The sequence below is a fragment of the Engystomops pustulosus genome, chromosome 7 (assembly GCF_040894005.1).
Source record: "Engystomops pustulosus chromosome 7, aEngPut4.maternal, whole genome shotgun sequence".
Lineage (NCBI taxonomy): Eukaryota > Metazoa > Chordata > Amphibia > Anura > Leptodactylidae > Engystomops > Engystomops pustulosus.
In genome coordinates this window covers 157,060,696-157,084,568 of record NC_092417.1, presented here as the reverse complement: position 1 = coordinate 157,084,568, position 23,873 = coordinate 157,060,696, and the positions used below count along the sequence as shown (strand labels likewise).

The window sequence follows — 23,873 nt, the reverse complement described above, 5'->3', positions numbered from 1 at the left end:
ATACACACACACACATTCAGTATATACAGCATTTACACACACATACAGGAAATACACACACACATTCTGTATATAGAGCATATACATACATTCCATATACACAGTATATACAAAAACCACATCATTCACATATATATAAATGTACACACATATATGCGTGTATAAACACAGTAGATGCATATATGCACAGTATATACATATATACACGGTAGATGCATATATACACAGTATATACACATATACACGGTAGATACATATCTGCACAGCGTATACATACATACACATATACACAGTAGATGCATAAATACGCAGTATATACATATATACACATATACACAGTAGATGCATATATACACAGCATATAGATATATACAGTAGATGCATAAATACACAGTATATACACATATACACAGTAGATAAATGTATATACAGTGTATACATATATACACAGTAGATGCATAAATACACAGTATATACATATATACACAGTAGATGCATATATACACAGTATATACATATATACACATATACACTGTATATACACATATACACTGTATATACATATATACACTGTATATACACATATATACACAGAAAATATATATAAAGTATATACTTACCTGTTAGGGTGACCGGGTGCCTGTTCGGGCGGGTGGGCGGTCTTGCCGCACCTTGTTCACCGGTGGGGGGGGAGTCGGTCGGTTGCTTATTGGACCAGGAAGGAGGGGGGTTGGCGGTAGCATGTTCGTCCGGGGGGGGGGGGGGGGGGTGTTGTGAGCGGTTGAGCAGGGGGCGGGGGAGCCGGAGGCGGTGTTGAGCGGGGAGCGAGCGGAGCGGGGGGCGGGGAGGCGGTGTTAAGCCGGGAGTGAATGGAGGCTTGTGAGCGGAGCGGGGAGCCACTGAGCGGAGCGGGGAGCCACTGAGCGGAGCGGGAAACAGTGTTGAGCCTGGAGTGAGGGGGGCGGGGGGTGTTGCTTGTTTAGGTGGGCCTGGAAGCAGTCACCTGTGCCGAAGGGGGGGCGGAGTGGCGGCGGGCGGCTCTCCATGCAGCAGGAGGAGTGGGCGGGCAGTTTATGCAGGGGCTGGATCGCCGGGGAGGTGCTCGCCTATGCCCGGAGGCGGCGGGCGGCGTTCGGCTCATGAGGGGGGGGCACGGGAAGTGCGATCTGGTGGGGGCCCCTAGGGGGGGCAAGATGGTGGGGGCCCCGGGGCTCGAGCCCCGGGAGCCCCGCCTATTATCCGGCCCTGAGTACACAAGCCAGATGTAATAAATTCTTTGGCTAAAGGCATAGTGGTGATGAAACCCATCCAAGATCTCTTTCCAAAGTTGAGCTTTGATGGACAATAATAGTAGAATACCTGAAGTTGACTGTTGATAAATTTAACTGAGCACATGAGGTATAAGAAGAGATATATTCCATATCGTATCGTAACCCAGGGTATTATCTGGGTTGAGCTGACCATAGTGAGAAATCAATCAAAGAGAATATCTTACAGCATAGAGAACTTCAGGAAATACAATGGACCATTGTTTAGGAGAAACATTAATTGTAACAAGAATACAATTTAAATAAATGACATATGGTGACTCCTCAAAAAGTGAGTAAGATAAGCCAAAGAACCTGAAGAAAGTATTCGCTGCACAACGGGATCAGACCACATGTCAAGATGAAATCATGTAAGAAAAGCGCTTGATGTGGTTTCAGTCTCGAGACAGACTGGAGATATTCTAGATTCTTGTGGTCAATGAAGTGAAATTTTGCACCCTCTAAGATATGTCCCCTTTAAAGTAAGTTTTTGCTGGAAGCAACTCTTGGTCACGAGTTACAACATTAAGTGTCATTATGGATACAATTTTACATAAAATACAAAATGTTCTAATATTATAATACAGCTAATCTGGTGTTATCAATTCATATATATTTTAATGTATCATTTTCTCCGGTTAGAATAGTTTCCTTTGTCTTTTCTTGAACATAGTCTCACTCATAGACAAAATCCCCGGTCACAAGTTCCCTTTAGCGAAGGGGGAGTAGAGCCTTGTACATAATTGACGCTTTCCTAAAAAATTGATGGAGCATTGTGAATATTAAAGGAAACCTACCACTTGTAGTGGCAGGTTTCTGGTGGAAATACCGGGCACCAGCTCAGGGTGAGCTGGTGCCGGAGCTTATTTTCGTTAGTGTTTTAAACCGCGGTATCGCGGTTTAAAACACTTTTTAAACTTTATAGCCGGCGCAGGCAGGTACGCGCTCGGCGCTTACCATGCGCGCGGCTACATAGGAAGTGAATGAGAGCCGCGCGCATGGTAAGCGCCGAGCGTGTACCTCCCTGCGCCGGCTATAAAGTTTAAAAAGTGTTTTAAACCGCGATACCGCGGTTTAAAACACTAATGAAAATAAGCTCCGGCACCAGCTCACCCTGAGCTGGTGCCCGGTATTTCCATCAGAAACCTGCCACTACAAGTGGTAGGTTTCCTTTAAACAACTTTAAAAAATCATGTGTAATGACAGGTCTCCTCAGGATATTTCTATCTTGGAATGTATCATTAGTATATTCCATTTCTATGATCACAGTCGGCAGCTGTGGTCTACCTCCGGGCTTAGCTTAAGTTATGTTATGGTGGCTTTGGCTCCATCAAAACCTCCTATACTCCCAGGGACCTTGTACACTAGTTGTAGTTTTCTGAGGTTCTCTCTGTGATATTGTTTGAAGTGATGGTTGTAGAGAGGGTCCTTGATGGTGTTGTGAGAAATAAGAACCAGGAACACTGGGGTGGAGTGGTAACCAGAACTTACTTTACTTGTAGACCTCTTCCATTCACATGGAGACACATCACTTCTACGAGGTAGTGGGCAAGCTGGTCTTCATAGGTTTCTCTATCCTGTCCCCATCACCATTTGCGGTCCCCATGTTAGTATCATTCTTTTCCAGGACCTAGCCAGTACTTTCCACTTTGTGCACTTAATTGTATTGTTTTATGTTTTTTTTCTAGGTGTTTCGGTGCTAATCAATCCAAATATTCCAATTTCCATGACAATTGAGAAGAAGAAATACTTTTGCGTGGAGACACCAGCAAGCACCGAGAGGTTTCCATTACAGTACACCTTATGCATTGGAGAGAACATTCAGGCTCTTCATCAAGAGATAGGAAACCAGCTATACCAGAACCAGAGGATGCTCCCCAACCTCAGCATTATCAGGTAACAAAATAGCAAAAAACATTCTTTATCATAGAGGAGAGGGTTGTCCCTATTAACCTCTTTATCAATCAAGGCCACCAGACTTTAATAATTCTTTGTACTACCCTATCTGAGTCTCTATTATTATTTTTGTCTAATTTGTGGTCACCATTTTTACATTTGTCTGCTCTGGGTTCTACTTTTCCTCTGCTCTGGGGTCTCCATTATTGTCTGCTTTGTGGTTTGCATTACTAGTTTCTGGTCTGGGGTTCTGCATTATTATTAAGCTTCTGGTCTGGGCTCTGCAATATCAAGAATTGTATGATCTGAGGTCTGTATTATTCATGGTCTATAATAAGAATGGCTTCATCCCCCGTTGACCATGGTCCGGAATATCAACATATAGGAACAACCAGCAATCACGAAGATGCTTCAAAATGCTTTTTTTTCTTTTATTCCTGATCTCTCACATCTCTCAGCTTCTCCACAACCTTTGTCTACTAGACGAGCAGACAAAGGCTCAGAAAGAGAAATTGAATAAAAGAAAATTGGCTGGCTTGAAATGTCCATTATATTAATTGTCTGTTTAAGGGTCTATGGGGGAGATGCATCAGTGCTTCTGAAATATTTGCAATATTCGGTTAAAATCGAGACCATACCACCTAAAAGCCATGTTGGCGTGTTGGGGACTTGAAGGGATGTAGCCACTGGTAGAGTGGAACAGAATGGGGAGTTTCTGTCTGCATTTTCTGAAAACCTGCAAATATTCAATGCTGAATGTTCATAGGTTTTTACTCAAAATGACACCAGATTGGACCTGGTGTAGTTTTCTCCGCTAACCTAGCACCTAAACCTTCTCTAAACCTCATGATGTATCCACTGTGGTGACGGGGCTTTAACATACGCTGGCACATGAAGAGGCGGCGTATGCTAAGTATTCACCTATGTCATTTCCTAATTCTTTGGACTGTGGACTATAGTATTTATTGTCTGGGTCTGGGTTATTGTCTAAATGCAATTTTTGTTTATATTCTGGGTAGAGATGAGTGGACCTGAATGTCAGGATCAGCGTCCTCCGTTCTCCAGGTGTCCACCTGGCCATTCACAGTCATGCCTAGTTACTAGGGGAGTAGAGCTGCCTGATTGGCTGCACTGAAGCCCATCAAGCAACGTGTCCGGGGTAGGTGGAGTTGCCGAAACGAGGATGTCGGAGGATGCCGAAAGTTTGGGTCCACTCATCTCTACTTGTGGGGGTTACATTTCATTCTGTACTATGGAAGTTATCATTTCTGGGATGGTATTTTATGCTGTACTGGGGTAGTTAATTTTTCTGCAGTGATAATTACTAGTACAGCCCCTAAAAGTTGAGCAGTATGACATTGTAGCCCTCAGACCAAAAAAAATTTTGTGCAACCCGGTTCATGAACTTATGCCTTAAACAAATATTGTACATAATTATCTCTCTGACCAACTTATTGATAATAATACTTTATAATACTATTGTTGGCAGCACATAGAAACGTTTATGATGCTAAATATTTTTTGATTACAGGATGCCAATCTGGAAACATTATGGGGTATCTGATTCTGCAGCAAAACTTGAAAGAGAAGTAAAATCGTTCTATAATAAATTAAAGAGGCATGGACTGGGGGAATGCCTAATATCGCTCAATGAACATTCCACAATGTTGCTTTCTATGAAGGTAAGTTGGTTGTGTATACCATGCAATCTGAAAATATTGGGCTGCTGATTTAATCTGTCACATCCAGCATTCTGCAAGCTTTTTGCTGGGCAGGCAATGGTTAACATGTAATGACTCTCAGAGCTCTGCCCCTTCCACCTGGAGCAGAGTTCCTACTTACATAAATATTCTATGTGTGTAATACTCATTACTGGCTGAAGTCTTATTTTCCAGCTTTATTGTGCATGCTACTTGTTTGCTATTTTTATGTACTTATGGTTTCCGATTTTTTACTTTTTCTTTGACTATTCGTTGCATCTGCAATTTTGTACCTTGTTTGCTATCTCTGTTGTGTTATCCAGGCTACTGACCTTCTTTTGTGTTTTTTGTTTGTTTGTTTCGTTTCCACACTTTTGCAAAGGGAGGGACTATCTTCATGGTTATCCTGTATCGCCTAGAATACAATAAAGCAAGCAGGCAGGGCTTTTTGGGCAAATGGAGTTTTAGTGTTCATTGTCTTGTCTTTAGTCCCTGAGTCCAGTGTTCCCATTCCAGAATATTTACTAAATTATCATATGCAATTCTGTTCTAAATCTGTATGTCAAAAATCTTCCTCAGCAGTGAAGTGGGTGGAGACTAACTTTTTCCTGTCTTTGCCCTGAAGCAGAGTCAATTATAAGCTGCCCTCCTGTCCCATTATTCTTTATGTTCACACATGTAGTAATGCAGCAGCAATCATGTGTGATTCCTAGATGTAAATTTCCTGAGCTCAGAATAGTATATACATAAAGGACTACGTAGTCACTAGCCTGCCAGTTTTCCTCATGTGGACAAGCATGCAGCATGTTATAAATACTAGAAACTATCAGTGAAACTGGTGCATAAAGTGTATAGCCTGTGCTGTGTGAGCACTAAGGGTTAATGGATTCCCTGTTGTGAAGAGACTTCTGCATGAGCAGAGCTGCACAGACAGAAGCTCTCCTGCCAAGTACACACATAGAGCATCACATGTGAGCATCAGCAGCTCCTCTCCATTAACAGTTAGAATCCATCTAGTTTCTTTTGTAAACAAACTAAGGTCTAACAAACATAACCAGCACTGCCAGGAGATACTTCTACTGCTCATACAGGCCAAACTGAGGAGGATAGCAAAGACATTGGGGCAGATTTACTTACCCGGTCCATTTGCGATCCAGCGGCGCGTTCTCTGCGCTGGATTCGGGTCCAGCCGGGATTTATGATGGTAGTTCCTCCGCCGTCCACCAGGTGGCGCTGCAGCGCTGAAGTCCGCTGGAATGCCTCGAAATACACCGGCCTATCCAGGATGAAGGTGAGTGAAATTTTCGCGACACAATTTTTTTTTTAAATGCGGCAGTTTTTCCGAATCCGTCGGGTTTTCGCACGGCCACGCCCCCCGATTTCCGTTGCGCGCATGCCGGCGCCGATGCGCCACAATCCGATCGCGTGCGCCAAAATCCCGGGGCAATTCAGGTACAATCGGCGCAAATCGGAAATATTCGGGTAACACGTCGGGAAAACGCGAATCGGGCCCTTAGTAAATGACCCCCATTGCACATTTGTTTTACATCCCAAAGTCTATTTATTGTGAAAATAATGATCAAAGTTATGCAAATATATTTTTTATTCTATTGTTTTTAAAGGACCATATACCGATCACAGACCAAGGTGGAGAGACTCAAAGACAACGCAAGGATCCATCTACAATTAAAAACCTCAATATTTCAATAACCTCATCTCTGTACCAGACTATTAACTCAAACCAACTGCAAACCTTTTTGCATGGTGGACAAGACAACTACTGGCTCAGCCTCCGCTCAAATGTAGACGGCTCACTGGTACATTTCATTTTTTATGTGTTATTTTTAAATTATGCAGATGAAAAATATGTAAAAATATTTCTATATTTATTTATGTTTTTGTAATATTTTTGCAAGCTTTGTAATGCTCCTGTATCAAGATCAAAGGTTCCCCATCCACTGTGTTGCTTAGTAAAATGGCTGATGGACAGCGAGAATTAAGTTGGAAACCCAGTTTCTTGAGTGGTAGAACCAGCACCTGTTAGACTACTAGATCAATGCGTGTGTGTGTGTGGGGGATCAGGACTTTCACTGTCAATCACTCAAGGTGGGTGGGGTAAACAGGACACTCCCTTTCAATCATTGTGTGTGACAGCAGGATAATCAGGACTCTTAATGTCAATCACTGTGTGTGGGCAGAGTAATTAGGACTCTCACTATCAATCACTGGTGTGGGCGGAGTAATCAGGACTCTCACTGTCAATCACTGTGTGTGGGTGGGGTAATCAGGACTCTCACCATCAATCACTGTGTGTGGGCGGGGTAATCAGGACTCTCACTGTCAATCACTATGTGTGGGCGGAGTAATCAGGACTCTTACTGTCAATCACTGTGTGTGGGCAGGGTAATCAGGACTCTCACTGTCAATTACTGTGTGTGGGCGGGGTAATCAGGACTCTCACTCTCAATTACTGTGTGTGGGCGGGGTAATCAGGACTCTCACAAGTCCTGTCTGAATTTACTAAGATAACTCCTTTAAATCCTCAAATTAATATATTACAGAGCTCATCTTCCCCCCTCTATCATATCCAGATTCTGTAAAATGCTGAAGGCCTATAGATGTTAGTGAATAGGTGAAGACCAAAGTCAACCAAATGGATAAACAGTTATTTTTATTCTCCTTATAGACGCCTATTCTGACAAAATGGAAGGACCAGTTTTCCGTGAGATTGAATATAACCAATGCAGCTGCTCTTAACTGGTACTTTACAACTGTGAATAACTTAATAAAGAAACTTGGGACAGAATACATTATCTTAGAAGGGGTAGAAGGAAATACATTTCTAGAGCATTCAATACAAGCCCCCAAAGGACTGGAAGGGGATTCATACACTGAATATCTAGCAGCAGCCGCAGTCGCGAAGATTGGAAATTCAGCAATTATTGGTGCAGGTACACGGTAAGACCTCTGTATTTTAAATAATTAATGGGGTTTTCTGGTCCCTGGGACTTTTATTGATACTGATATCCTATCCTCAGGCCAAAATAATTTGTTGATTTTTAAATCGGAACCTGCCACCACTTTTTCACAAATACAGGTTCACATAGAGCCCTAGTAACTAAATGCCACCGTTCTTTTAGCTAAAAAAATTGTCCTGTACATCCCCCATAAAATCAACTTTGTTATCTTAATTGGCATCCAGCCAGATCTTGGAGCGATTCAGAGGAGGCGTGCACTGCCATCATACTGCCCCCTTTTTGCCATTCAGCATTTCATGTCATGTGACCAGTGTGACAGCATAAAAGGTCTTTAACCCACTAACATTTGCAAAAACTAAACACCATGTATGTATCTGATCACATGATATCAAAACATGCCTCTAAGGAGGACAGGAAGGAGTAGAAGTATATGCAGGCACACTATGATTTCATGTGATCAGTTACATACATGGGGCAGATTTTGCAAATGTTAGTGGGTAAAGGATCTTAGATGACATCAACCTGTTCACATGACATGAAGTGCTAAATTGTGAGAAGGAGGAATAGGGCATGGGATGGAGTAGAATTAAGGATAGGAAGAAATGCCCCCTCTGACTCACTCCAAGATCTGGCAATATGCCAGGTAAGATAACAAAGTTGATTTTATGGGGATGTGAGGGAAACAATTTTTACCCAAAAGAAGAGTGTCACCTAGGACTAGCTGTATTTGTGCAAAATGTAGTGACAGGTTCCCTTTAAAATTGGAGCCTATAAAAGTAGAGTTTTTCCTTTCATCACTGGTCACAGTTAAACTTTACAATATGTTCTGAAAGATCCTTGATGGTACGAAATGTTTTACATGCAATCTATTCTCCGTCTTCAGATCAAGTCATTTGCCGCTCTTTGTCCAGATGCATCCACTGCGTTCAGACTGGAGCTACAATGGACTAAAAGGGATCATCCCGTCTGTCCTACACTACAGTTTGTTAGGATACAACTTCTTCATTCCAGATGCAGTAGGTAAACATAGTATTTTTATGTATTACCTAAGAACGAAAATTTTTAAGACTGTTTTTCCTAATTTGCAAACTAATTATCCTTGCAATTTGGCGTCATCTCACTAACATCTTCTCCATTGTCCACCAGTGGCACCAAACACTATGTTATGTCTGACTGTAATCCAACCTAAAAGTTTTTGGATCCTGAATACCCAAAATGTATGATATTGTTGTATCTTCTAAAACTTTGTGTGGTTATATAAGTGCACCAACTGTTAGTACAGGAGAGGTGGAACCAGAGTGGCAGTGGTTAGGTACAATTCCACAAAACTTTGCCAATTGCCTACCATGGGTGGTCAGTACATGTGGACCATGTTCTTCACTGGTGAGCAGTGGTAGTGTACACTTTGCAATCCCGAATTCTTCTCAGGGATATGGGGTTACCTGTTTTTGATTTTCTGATTTACCACTCCCTTTCTCAGGTCCCGGGACTCCACTTATACATTAAAATTGAATCTAAGAATCTGATATCTTAGGCTACATTCATTGTAAAGATACATTGGAACGATTACTGGTGTACCCTTACAACGGAGGGCGAGGACATATCCCAGTGTTTCACCCTTCCAGCTGTTGTCTTAGTCTAAGTTCAGACCTTGTATTAGCTCTATATTGTAAAGATACATCAGGTGAATTCCTGGTGTACCCCCTTACAATAAAGGGCTGAGATATCTCCTATTGTCATATGTCATGCTCCTGATGTATTAGGCTACCTTACAAGTGAACATTAGCGTGAGTGCACACACAGCGGAGGCCAGAGATGGATGCAGCACTGTGCATCTGTTCCACATAGCCACAGAGAGCCTACACTGAGCAAACATTGCTCAGCAGAGAGAGCAGGATGAAAATCAGAGTATATCAAAAATTCTAGGTGTGAATGTAGCTTTAAAAAAAATGCCATGGACTTGCTACTCAATCCCCCAGATATTAAAATAGTCAAAATTGTACAGTCCACAGCTCCAAAGGCTCCATTATACAAAATATTACAGGTGGTCCCCTACTTAAGAACATGCGAGGCATAGTAGATGCAAAAGTAGGGTGGCACTATTCCATGGTCATGTTTTGATGTGAAGACATACTTATCATCAAGGCATAAATCTGACATCAAAAGTGAGGTGGTGCTCTGGTTCCAAAAATGTGGATGAGTCCCAATAGTAATATCAAAAAGCAGTAGAAACGGCACTCACCAATCTTCTTCCTTTAAAATGTTGCTTTATTATTGCATACTCACAAAAATTCTCTTAAAAACAGTTGACCAAATGGCAGGGGTAGGGGAGGACACGAATAGACTCACGAGACAACCAAACACATGACAGCTGTTTCGCGCCAACAGCGCTTCATCTGACCTGGTCAACAGGTCAGATGAAGCGATGTTGGCGCGAAACAGCTGTCATGTGTTTGGTTGTCTCGTGAGTCTATTCGTGTCCTCCCCTACCCCTGCCATTTGGTCAACTGTTTTTAAGAGAATTTTTGTGAGTATGCAATAATAAAGCAACATTTTAAAGGAAGAAGATTGGTGAGTGCCGTTTTTCTACTGCTTTTTGATACCCCTACTTAAGAACACCCGACTTACAGATGACCCCTAGTTACAAACGGACCCCTGGATGTTGGCAATTTACTGTACTTTAGCCTTGGGCTATAATAAACATCTATAACATTTATCACAGGTGTCTGTAATGGAGCTTTATTGTTACTCCTGGTTCTTATGACAACCCAACATTTTTAAAATCCAATTGTCACAGAGACCAAAAAAATTCTGTCTGGGATTACAATGATAAAATATACAGTTCCGACTTACATACAAATTCAACTTAAGAACAAACCTACAGACCCTATCTTGTATGTAACCCGGGGACTGCCTGTATAAGGCAATGCAAAATGGTACTGAAATAAAAACACTGTAAAACACAAAAAAATCCAATGTAAAATGTGAGACGGCAGAGTTATGAAAACTTTGGTAACTACAACATGATAACTACAACGAAATCCTAGTACCAAAGTCAACTGACTCCAATCCTCAAATTAGCCCAATCAAAGCTGATTCATGCAACACATGTTTTGGGTGGGACAAGTCAACTGAGACCACTCTAAACCTTGAAGAGATTTGTAAATTCACCCAGTTATTCGGAATATATTTGGACTAACGTTATTTGGGAATTCTTAGACAGAGTCATTCCCCACCGCAGACATCTATTTCTCGCAATGAGTTTATGCAGAAGTGAAAAATAGAAACATATGACGTGCGCCAGGATTTTTATATGTAAGTGTGAAAATGCGACCAAAAGTATTTAAAAAAATCACAGCAAATGTTATAAATGTAATCAGGGTGGGGGGGTGGGGGTCTTCTTTTTTCTGAGTAAAAATTTTCTACCATGATTAATGTACTCGTTCTCTGTCGTCTGTTCTGAACGTGAGAGGTTACAGGTCTGTACTGCTGAGTGTCTGACTATTGTGTAACATGTGAGGACCCTAGGGAGTAAAGATGACCCCTTTGTGGCAGATGTTTGGGGATACTGGGGTTGGACGGTAGAATTTGTTTTAGTGTCGTAACTGGAGTGCTCTGGGAGACAGGTCCCCCCAACTCCCGTAATACCCAACCCCATACCATGACCAGTAACTACAAAAAAGGACACCCTACTAGGCCACCGTGGATAGTATCCAGCGCCCATCACTCCGAAATCAACTCCCCCGTCTTGGAAATGACATCCATTATGGCTTCCATTCAACACCCTTCACCCTGGGTGGTAGCTGCAGACCGCAGACATCTGACGGCCAGATTTGTGCCATTACTAACTGTCTGCAGGAACCGGCTCATCGTTGTGGTATCTCTGACTACTGCAGCGTAGAGAACACAATTGGGAATATATTGAAGGACCCCCCGATTGTAGTTGTAGGAGGTACAACCACGGGCTCCCTATGTTCCTGGTATTGGTCACATCACCTGCAATCGCAATTGTTATGTCCCTGATGGAAGCGGTGATATCTACAGTATAGACAACACACTAGTCTGAGATGAGCGTGCATGTTTAGGAGATGGTCAAGGCAGTAGTGGATTATAGTATAGGCGGTTTGGTTGGTAGCCCAGGGACCAAGTCCTCTAGGGGGCCCTGGACCACCAAAACCACCTACCAAATTTTCTACAGGGAAGAACCTTCTCCCATGAAATCCTTATACATCTGTTTCTGCTTTCAATACACATCTTTACAAAAGTCATTTTAGGACCTTTAAAGGTCCTCCTCCGAAGTTCCAGAAATTGCAGATTTAAAGCAGGTGGAAGGGACGCATCCTGCATTCCCCAAAAAGCTGATTCTAGTATCATAGGTAAGAAGTGATTCTTGACTTGTAGAGGCAATGATGATTTATCCAGCCAAGGACCATGGCAGTCAAAGTACAGAGTATGTAAGGTGTGGATTACTACAATCTATTATATATATATGCATTAGTAGAAATATATTGGGGCAGATTTATCAAGTGTCTGAAAGTCAGAATATTTCCAGTTGCCATGACTATCAATCACAGCTTCCCTTTAAAATATTCATTTGTACTGGTAAAATGAAAGCTGAGCTGTGATTGGTTGCCATGGTCAACTAGAAATATTCTGACTTTCAGACACTTGATAAATTTGCCCCATTGTCATTTTACCAACCCTCAAAAATTCCCTCAGTTTTTCTGTATGTATAAGTATGTATGGGATGAGACAAATCTATAAGAAACTTTCCAGAGTGACAACACCTCCTTGATTGAGAGACAAGAGTGCATGTATAGTGCTTGTGGAGGTGTTTGTGGGGGTCTCTCTAATGTATACCTCTAGTAGTGATATATTGTGACCTATGGATATAATGTCACTGGACTGTGGAGATGAAGCTCTGATTTCCATTACAATAATTGCAATTTCGTCTCGCGTTCCTTTATAGGGGGGACATTCGCCAATGAATTCATAACAGAAGAAGAACTTTTTATCCGTTGGCTACAAATCGTCACCTTTCTACCTGTTATGTCATTCTATACTCCACCCTGGGTTTGCTGTGATAACTGGGTAAGTCAAAGACTACTAAGTTGGACTGGCCCACCAGAGAATCAGAGGATCCTCCGATGGGCCCTACCCAATACTGGAACCTTGTGGTAAAACAGAAGAAAAAACTTGTTTGAAGGTTACTAAGGTCCATTTCCAAGGGTCTAATGAAGGATGGACCCCAGAATAATTTTATCTGGTGGTTCCCAGAACCCCAATCTGACACTGTATACAAGTGTAGGGGAAGAGTATCACTGCATGCAAATAATTACAATACCCCAATCTTTGGGCTCATATAGAAGTAGGGTAAAGTTGATGATGTATTCAGCATGTTGATGCATCATTATTGGATCGGCTTATGATCGGTTTGGTTATTTTCAGGTACTGAATCTTACAAGACAATACATCCAAAAGCATCAAGACGTGGTTGCCCCTCTCTTATTGAAATATGCGGAGGACTGGCTGATCACCGGGATCCCCATCTTCAGACCCGTCTGGTGGCTCAGCCCAGAGGATTCAGTGGCCTTCACAGTAGACAATGAGTTTCTGATAGGAGATGAGGTGAGAACTAATCCCAGTGAATCCTAGTGAATAGTAGTCTTATAGACTAAAGATAATAAATAAGTATAATACGCAAAGACCAAATGGTTAAAAAATATACAAAAAAAGTTTGTGAATAGTGTAACAATATTACACCCCTTACAGACTACCATATTGAGTTTTTACAGCCTTTTGATGCAACAACTTTCTATGGCGCCATATTAGAAATTTAGAAATCCTTCTGGTGTCATGGATGGGCTGAGTTATCTGAGCCCGGCCCCACCACTAACACCCAGGATCGGAAAAGCTCTGATCCCAGGTTTTTAACTTCTTAGCCACCTTGGTCAAACATGGACTATGGTAGCCCATGGTCCACTGAAGAACCCTTGGGCTGCCTGGGTTAACTAAATACTACAGCAGGCCGGAAGTAATGGGATTTAATACACTGCACTATATAAGGAGTCCAGTATATTAAATAAGAGATCAAGTGATCTCTTTGAGGGACAAAGTAATTTTTTTTTTCCCAAAAAGTATTCAACTATGCAAAGGTAGGTCATTTAAAAAATACAGCTGTAGTGAAAAATAAAAAGTTATAGCTTGTAGAAGCATTGACAAAAAAAATGCTTATAAGGGGTTAATCACAAAAATATTAGCAACATAATAATAAGTCTCCACATTTTATTATATGTTTTAGACACTTTAAGGGGGGATTTAACAGAAGTGTCTGAGGTAAAACTGTTCAAGTTGCCCATGCTAACCAATCAGAGCTCAGCTTTCATTTATTAAACAGTGGGGAAAATATTAGCAGAGCTCTGCTTGGTTGCCATCTCCCCCTTTGTTTTATTGGCTGTCAATTAGGGCTGATTGATAATGTAAGGAGTTTAAAATGATACTAAATATACTAGAATTGCTTCATAATGCAATGCAGCGTAAAAAAAATGCATCAAATTTATCATGAGCCAGAGCAGCTGTGAGAAATAAAGAAAATAAAAAAATGGAACTGGAATAGTAAAATTCACTCAACGTGACTGTGATAGTATATAAATCCTACAAGAAACAAATGATACCTCAAAAAGTATCAACTAAGTATAAAAAACTTTAAAAAAATCTCCCATTTCCATGTGTTCCCATTTATGGCAGTTTATAAATGGAGGCCATTGGATGCTGGATCGGGGAAGTGTTTGATATGCTGCCCATTGTTCTCTGCTTGTTAACATTCCTAAGTTTATTGGCTGAAATCAGTCATGTTAAGCAATGATCCCCTTCAAACAGCTTTATGGATCATATTAGTATCTGTTGCTTTGATGTCGATTTTATTCGATGCGCCGAATGCTCAACACATTCACATCAATAAATGACAAAGTACAAGGCGAGAGGTGCAAAGAGTTATCCCGGAAATGAAGATGATTAATCATCCTTTCCATTACACAAGTAGAAGCTCCGGAAACATCTGCACTCGAGAAATCATTGGATGTGTTTTTCAGAAGAGGGTTGTGTACACACAGTATAAGGACATACATACAGTATACACACATACGAACAGTATAGATATATACATAAAGTATAGACGCATACATTTTTGGTACATACATACAGCATAGATATGTGTCTTCTATTTACAGCAGTCTTATAGTGCCTAAACCTGCTAGGGACCCTGTTGCTCAGGCACCTTTCCATGTTGGAAGGTGCCTTAAATTAGGCACATACCCACAATATATGCACAAACATACAGTATACATTTTTGGGACATACATACAGCATAGGTATAAGTCTTCCATTTACAACAGTCTTATTGTGCCGGTACCTGCTTTGATCCCTATAGCTCAGACACCTTCCCATGTTCAAAGGTACCTTAAACTAAACACATACCCATAATATAAACACACACATACAGTAAAGGCACATACATTTTTGGTACATACATTATAAATACAGTATAAATATGTGTCTTCCGTTTACAACAGTCTTATTGTCCCTCATTGTACCTACTAGGAACCCAATTGCTTAGACACCTCCCTATGTTGGAAGGTGCCTTCAACTATCCACATACCCACAATATAAGCACACACATACAATAGAGGAACATATATTTTGGTACATACATACAGTATAGGTATATATTTGTCTTTCATTTACAGTAGTATTATTATGCCTGTACCTTCTAAGAATACTATTGCTCAGACACCTCCCAATGTTGGAAGGTGCCTTAAGCTAGACACGCATCCACAATATCAGCCCATAACATACAGTTTAGGCACATATAATCAGTATTGGCACAAACATTTTTGGTAAATACATGCAGCATAGATACATGTCTTCCATTTACAGAAGTCTTATTGTGCCTGTACCTTCTAGGAACTCTATTGCTCAGGCACCTTCCCATGTTGGAAGGTGCCTTCAACTAGCTACAACCACCACTGTATAAGCACTCACAGTATACAAACCCACAGTATAAGCACATACATACAGTATAGGCACATACCATTTTTGGTACCTACATAAAAGTACATTTACAGTACTCTTATTGCTCCTTTACATGTAAGTCTCTAATTAGACCACATTCATAAAAGTAAAATATAGCCCCAACATATTTCATAAAGATGTCTAAAACCAATGGAATGGGTAGATTTAATTGAGATATTTGACAGACATACATATACCATTTCTGGAGCACTAAAGCTAGGAACCTATTGCTCAGGCACCTTCCCATGTTGGAAGGTGCCTTAAATACTGTGCATTATACAGAGATTTTTTCAATCCAATGCCTCTTTCCCCCTCCCCTCTCCTTAGACTTCATTTTAAACTATATCAGCATGCAGAGTTGGATAAGAGCCAAGCCAATAGAGGGTGGCACATCACCTCTTCTACTGAATTTTCTTGTAACTTTTCTATCTCTCCTCAGATGCTGATCGCTCCCATCACAGAGAAAGGTAAAACCCAGCGAGACATCTTCCTGCCTGGAAAAGATTATAAATGGATGGACATTGGCACATCACAAGTGTTTGATGGCGGCACAGTACTACAGAGCTATAACTGCAGCCTGCACGAAATTCCCGTTTTTATAAAGAAAACGTCTTAGGTTTAAAAAAAAAAAAAAAAGTTCTTACCGATTTAGGTGTATCCCTTCTAAGAAGAATAAGTGGAAGTGTCTCTTATTAAGAGATGAGTGCGTTTTCTAAGAACTCCTAGAATCAAATACTCTAAAGACAATTCTGTACGGAATATGGAACGGAATATGGAACATGGAACGGAATATGGAACGGAATATGATAAATATGCGGAGATAAGTGGCTCCACCTACACCGTGCTAATCTGTGCTTGGAAGGGCAGTGCCAGGAAGTTTGTTTCATGGGTTCACATAGTCTTTCAGCAGAAATGCTTATTTCTTTTTTGCTTTTTTTCAGGTATTTTACAAAAAACATAGGAATACGACGTTAATGGGTTTTTCGGCACAAATATTGTTGGCCTATAATAGAGAAGTCACTAGAAATTACTTTGCCACATATGAAACTTTTTGCCGGGGTTCCCATAGACCCCATTTGAACCTACTCAACACCACGACGTACAGTTCATTAGGTGCCGTAACCACAACCCCTAGTAAAAATCCCCCCCCCCATTGTATTAGTTCATTATGTGGCGTAGCCATAACCCCTAGTAAAATAGCCCCCCCCCCATTGTATTGGTTCATTATTTGGCGTAGCCATAACCCCTAGTAAAATAGCCCCCCCATTGTATTAGTTCATTATGTGGCGTAACCATAACCCCTAGTAAAATAGCCCCCCCCCCACTGTGTTAGTTCATTATGTGGCGTAACCATAACCCCTAGTAAAATAGCCTCCCCTCTATTGTATTATTTCCACCTTCCTTTTGCCCATACTTATAATGGCCTACCAAACATAGCCCCCCTTTTCTATATCCCACTCCTCTTTCTGTAGCCGCACAACTTATTCCCCATTTTAGTAACCCCTACCCCCCCATTTTGTAGCTCCCAAGTTATGACTCTAATGTCCCTTTCCACGCATTTGAAGTTATAAAATAAATCACATACTTACCTGTTTCCCATTCCCCTACTTCAGTCCACACTTCTCTACTGTTGTGGTGTGAACCAATGAGCATGTCAGCACTAAATCAATGGTGGGGCAGGGAGCCAATTGTCCCTACTTCACCATTGGAGTCAACTCAAATTCGTCCTCCGAAAGAAGATAGAGTTGACAGATCCTGACCAGGCCACCCAGTGGGCAGTCCCAGTGGCAGATAATATGGATGCTTTGGTGGTTGTAAACCTATACATAGGTCAGCTCATCAATATCAGATTGGTGGGAGTCTGACACTTCGCACCCTCAGCTTTTTACAGCAGTCATCGCAGAGAATGTAACAGGAAGCAGGCAGCTCCAGTCTCTTTATAGTGAGAAGCCAAGTAATTGCAACTCAGCTGAGAACAGCAGATTGCTGAGATCTTAGGTGCCAGGACTCCTCCAGGCCGATATTGATAAACTAACCCAACGATAGCTCACCAGTATTGCACAGACCCCTCTAAAAATGCACTACACGTGGCGTCGTCCTATAACTTAAAGTCATATAATGTGTGACCAAAAAATGCTTCTAATAAAGCCCCCAAATTATGCCGCAAAAATACAATGTGCAAAAGAACTCTTAAAGGGGCTGTCCGCTCTGGAAAACCTGCAGGGCAATACTGTTCATTTTAGCGTTCACAGCCTTCCAAAACAGCATAATACGTCCCTCAGCTGCAGGAATCACAGTCTTAAAAATCAGAATAAAGTTTTAAATCTTTTGGTGTCAGTATCGGAAATAATTTATCTCCTTCAAAGGGGTTGTCCATCCTGTTTAAGGCGGAGTATGGTATAAGATAATAAAACATGGGATTCCTATACCACGAATCCCTGACAATCTCATGCTAAAGTTTTACACCCACTAATCTGTACTTCCTGTCTCTTTTAAACTCACAGGAAGTTACCTCCCAACCAATCAGTGACCACCGTGGTCATGCATCTCAGCTATGGATTGGCCAAATAGCAATTTCTGTGTGTCAAGAGGGACCAGGAAGTAAAGATCAATAGATGACTCATAAAACATCATTAATGAGAAGGATGCCACTTTTTTTTTACAATTTTATAATAATTTTTAGCCTGTTGTACTGCATAATCATACAGACTTTAGATTTTCGTGATTTGTCACAAAACTCCTTGGTGATTTCTCAAATTTTGATAATCTACATTAAGTTACTTTTCTTCTATATCACTTGTCTTTGGCTCTTGAAATGTATTGAGACCCTTGTGTGCTGCAATATAAAACGTATAGAACAATATTCATTGCCAGTCATTGCAAATCAACTTCAATATCTACCTCTCAATATTAACAATGTGATCTACTGCTACTTCTATCTACCATGTCTGATCTACACCAGATAACTGAAGCTTGGTATAGTGGTAATAAATTAACATATTTTACTTATTTTGGGTGTTACGCTTTCTTTTTTGTTTATTTTGCATCAGCTTCTATTTTGCTGTGCTACAATGAGGGGTTGTTGATACTAAATTAAAAGGATATAATATACCAACATAATACAGGGTAGTGTTTCCAACCTACCTGTGACTCTCAGGTCACTTGCCTGTGGCTCTTCCTCTCTTCAACCGAGAGGTCAAGGTACAATTGACAAAATTTTATCCCCAAAAACTAGCCTTGCCTGGTGTGCAGTGTGCATACTTATGTATCATTCTACCAAGAAGGGGACCGTCACCTGCCAGAGGGTGCTGGAGACTGATTTTCCACAGACCCCACCCCCTTCACCAGCCAGAGGGTGCTGGAGACTGATTTTGTTCAGACCCCACCCCCAGTAACACAAAGGGAAACAAAAAAAATGTCTGCTAATAAAACAGTAAAGTAAATCATTATTGCATTTTCATCCACTGATCCAATTCCATTATCAATTGACCATAACTTGGTAACAACGGTGGATCTACCCAGGATGTAACCTAATAGTTACCACCCAAAACCCAGCAAGAGCTGTAAATCAAAGGTTTGATGGCCTAAAGTATTTATGAAATATTATCAAAATCTGACAGCGGCCATCTTTCTATGGATGCCAATGAACCATAGGTCCCTGTTCTACCAATTGATGAGGGTTTCAGCAGCAGGACAACCATTAATTATTCATGTCACATCCTGCTAGGAATCCCTCTTTAAAGTCACAGTCAAGCTGTTCAATTGCACTAAAATGATCCCCTGCTGGACCACATGGGCACCAGATGTTAATTTCTCTCTTTCTCTGAACCTTTCCACTGCTGGAACTACTCGGACTTCCCTGTTAGGATCAGTCAAGTTCTAGAACATTTCATAACCCTGTATTTTATATATAATACTATCTAGAGGACTCAAAATTCAAAGACCTGGGAGAAGGTATGGTTCCACATCTACTGATGGATGCAAACATCACCTGTCTGACCTTTATCCAATTATGCCCCCATCATATTACAGAACTTGGGTTTCCCAAAACAGCTGCACTTCCAGTTATAATAGTTTCAAAAATGGCCACCAAAAATATCTTAAAGGGTTATTCTCACGAAGACAAAATTTTTAAATATACTCGGGATGACAAAATAACACAATGGGGGACATTTACTTACCCGGTCCTGTCGCGATCCCCGAGGTGCATTGCCCTACGAGGATGAAGTCTGACGCGATTCATCAAGATCGTGTGCCCGAGATCCTGCATAATGTCGCTTCCCTGATCAGGTTCCGCCGGAGTTCACCATCTTCTTCCCGGTGTATGTCAGTGCATGTCTCGCGACACAATATGAATTGTTAAATCCCGCACGTGGTCTGAATAGGTTAGATATAATTCTAACCTATCTCTATCAGTCCTGCTGTTGTATGTTTTAGTTGGCATTGGATACGACCATAAGTTAAGTCTTGACTATAGTCCTGTGTGGTCAGATTCCTCTGACATTAACATGCATCACATTGCCGGCGCATATGTTTGGCTGGCAGGGAGGACGTCCTTGCATTATATTTCTATATAGTACTATGCACTGTGTACAACCCGTGGGATCGGCCACCATACGACCAGTTTCCATGGGTTTCACATGTTTGTGTGCATAAGTCCTTAGGCTACTTTAACATCTTGTTTCTGTAATCCATTACAAGGATATGTCAGGTGGATTCTTGACGTTTCTTAACAACGAATGGCATAGATATATGTGGGATACATCATCCTGCCCCCCCCCCCCTACCCTCGAAAGTGGGAGGAGGAGTAAACATCAGCTGCCAGTGATTGGCTGTCGCCAAATTTCAGAGTATTTCTGAAGGGATGTCACTGTCCTTAGATGAACAGTGACAGAGCACATGAGCACATGCTCAGCGGAGGCTGGGGGGAGGATGCAATAAGTTGCATCAGGCCCTCATTACCTCCAATGACTTCCAACGAGCTTGTGCGTTCTCAGCAGGAAGAAAGAAAATGACAGTACATCACAATGGAAATAACAACGTTATACTGCAAATACCCCATAAACCGATAGTTTGCCCTAAATGGCCCTCAATAAATCCTGATCAATCTCTACTATTTCCTTACAGCATCTTGGAAGTTGAGTATGTCACGTGCCGGCACTCGCTAGCACTCAGCATCTGTTATCAGCATGTCTTGGCACAACCTCTACTTGACAGATTTAGCGATCGGCATTACACGACGCTGCATTACACCAGGTTTTTGGTGCATCAGACCAGATATTTTCCCTATTACCGATACAATTACATCAGGGAAAGAACAATGGTGCCTCAGCAATAAAAGGTGACGTGATAGGTGCAACTACTGTAGAAGGACCCCTACTCTGTGACCAAAAAATTGTAAAAAATATTAAAGTTAAAGGACATCTACCATAAGTTTTTCTGTCCTACGAAGAAGTTCCATGAGGAACAATGCTCGGCAGGACTTCCTTTATTGTAACTCTATACACCACAATTGTAGGGGCTTATTTACTAAGGGTCCCGCGGCCGCATTTCCGTCTGATTTTTCGACGTTTTCAGGGATCGCACCACTGGGATAGGGAATTAGAAAGGGATTGTGTCGCACGTGATCGGATTGTGGCGCATCGGTGCCAACTTTTATGCAACAGAAATTGAGAGCCGTGCCGTCGGACGATCTGACTGATTCGGACTGAGCGCGGGATTTAACTTTAAAATTGTGTCACAAGCCCCAGAACTTACATGCACCAGGAAGAAGTAGGTAAACTCCGGTGAACCTGAGCGGGGAAGCGACACATGCAGGATATCAGGCGCACGATCTTAGTGAATCCCGGCAGAGTTCATTCTCGTCTGACACTCCGGATCGGGGAACGCGCAGGACCAGGTAAATAAATGTGCCCCATAGAGTTATAAAAATTATGTTAATCAGCCTGGCCCGGAGCACCTCAGATAACCTCATCTCAGAATTTATTCAACTCCCCCCTTGTGATTCGCCCAGTCCCACTCGTCCACAGTTCATAGAGCAGGTGATGATCGGGACTTGTATCTGAACGGGTGGGGGGTTGAATAAATTATAAAGATGAGACGATATGAGATGCTCTGGTGACGCAGAGGCTAATTAGCATAATTTGTATTACTCTATATTGCAGACATCACAGCATATAGAGTTATAATTAAAAAAAAGCAGGAACTTCTTAGTAGGACACGTCTACCATCAATAAAACTGATGGTAGATGTCCTTTAAGTTTATTAAGGTTGGGGAGAAGAGGACAATTACACATCATTTTAAAATAGTCCCTGCTATTGCCTCCATTTAAGTCGAAAGATCGGCACACCATTCTGACCAATCACAGTCCTGGTAACTATGATTCATGTATTAAGTCAAAGGAAACCTATCATCAGGAATCTACTTACTCAGTAGATTCTGATGGTAGATTCCCCTAGTCTAACTCATTCCTAATCAACTTTTACTATTTTCTAAAACCTTATGTATAACCTAAACCTTACCACACCCCATAAGCCTCTGCAGCTAATTAGCACAAAAATTAAAATAAACTATTATAACACATAGGTTAAGAGAAAATGGTAATAGTAGATGAGGGGATGCTACTGTCTGTAAGAAGATCCCTCACACTAGGTTTCCTTTAAGGTAAGTCATTGTAATGTTTTGATAAAGAAATTTAGACAATTAAATACAGGCGGTCCCCACTTGACTTACAGACGACCCCTAGTTACAAACGGACCTCTGAATGTTGGTAATTTACTGTATTCTAGTCCAAGGCTACAATGATCAGCTGTAACAGTTATTAAAAGTGTCTACAATTAAGATTTATTGTTAATCTTGGTTCTTATGACAATCCAAAAATTTTTGGCTGGGGTTACATTTATAAAATATACAGTTCCGACTTACATACAAATTCGACTTAAGAACAGACCTGCAGAACCTATCTTGTACATAACCTGGGGACTGTCTGTACAGTGTAACTCTAATTGCTGTTGTATAACCCCTTAGGACAGTGATGGCAAACCTTTTAGAGACCGAGTGCCCAAATTACAACAAAAACCCACTTATTTATCGCAAAGTGCCAACACAGAAATTTAATGTGTGATTTATACTCCCTTCTCTGTCACAGTTTTCATTGATACCAGCACCTGAGGCACCAATAAGGCAGAAAATAGTCCCAGGCAGCGCTGTCACTATAAAATAGCTCTGTGCACAGCAAGTCCTGGGCAGTCTGGGACTGCAGGAAGATACCTGGAGTCATCTCTGGTGATGGCCTGAGTGCCCACAGAAAGGGCTCTGAGTGCCACCTCTGGCACCAGTGCTATAGGTTAGCCATCACTGCCTTAGGAAATGCGGTTAGTTGTGACCACAGCGTCAAGGGGGTCATTTACAGGCTTTAGAGCCAAAGCAATGCAATTTATATGGAAACCTGTGACCTTTAAGAGCTCCTAGGTCTGCTATCCTTAAATCATAATCAGGGTCTGCCTCCTTCTAGTATTTTATTTAATTAGTCTATCAGAGAAGGGGCATCCCACTCCCCCCATACCCTCCCCCCATAGTGAGCCAATAGAAAGAGGTGGAGCAGAAAAAGGAGTCACACATGCAAGTAGTCCACAATAGTGATGAGTGGATCTGTTAAAATTCTAATTTTACACTGTAACACCTCGCAATGATAGTGGGCGTTAACTGTTTAAATGCCTTTGATGAGTGACAGTTCTTCCGAAAATGTAATGCTAGTGCCAGTGTGTGCGGCCGCTGGGATTTAAAGGCCGTTGACTCCCGCGATCGCTGTCACTGACTATGGGGGGAGGTGGCAATGAGCTGGAACCAGAACTTCTAAGACAATTCTAAAGTAGACTAAAGTAAGCAGCTCCTAGTGCTTGAACAAACTCCGCAGTGTTAG

The 23,873-nt window shown here is 41.5% G+C and overlaps 1 protein-coding gene across 1 annotated transcript in view; it reads left to right on the top strand.

Moving 5' to 3' along the window:
• The window catches only part of MYORG (myogenesis regulating glycosidase), a 45,377-nt gene extending 26,416 nt beyond the window's left edge, over nt 1-18,961 (top strand). The window contains exons 3-10 of the mRNA XM_072118530.1: nt 2,996-3,203; nt 4,735-4,885; nt 6,526-6,720; nt 7,590-7,861; nt 8,765-8,901; nt 12,851-12,972; nt 13,330-13,509; nt 16,391-18,961. Coding sequence (XP_071974631.1) covers nt 2,996-3,203; nt 4,735-4,885; nt 6,526-6,720; nt 7,590-7,861; nt 8,765-8,901; nt 12,851-12,972; nt 13,330-13,509; nt 16,391-16,567 — 1,442 coding nt within the window. The 3' untranslated portion in view covers nt 16,568-18,961. The remainder of the gene's footprint in view (nt 1-2,995; nt 3,204-4,734; nt 4,886-6,525; nt 6,721-7,589; nt 7,862-8,764; nt 8,902-12,850; nt 12,973-13,329; nt 13,510-16,390) is intronic.
• Nucleotides 18,962-23,873: the final 4,912 nt, after the last annotated feature.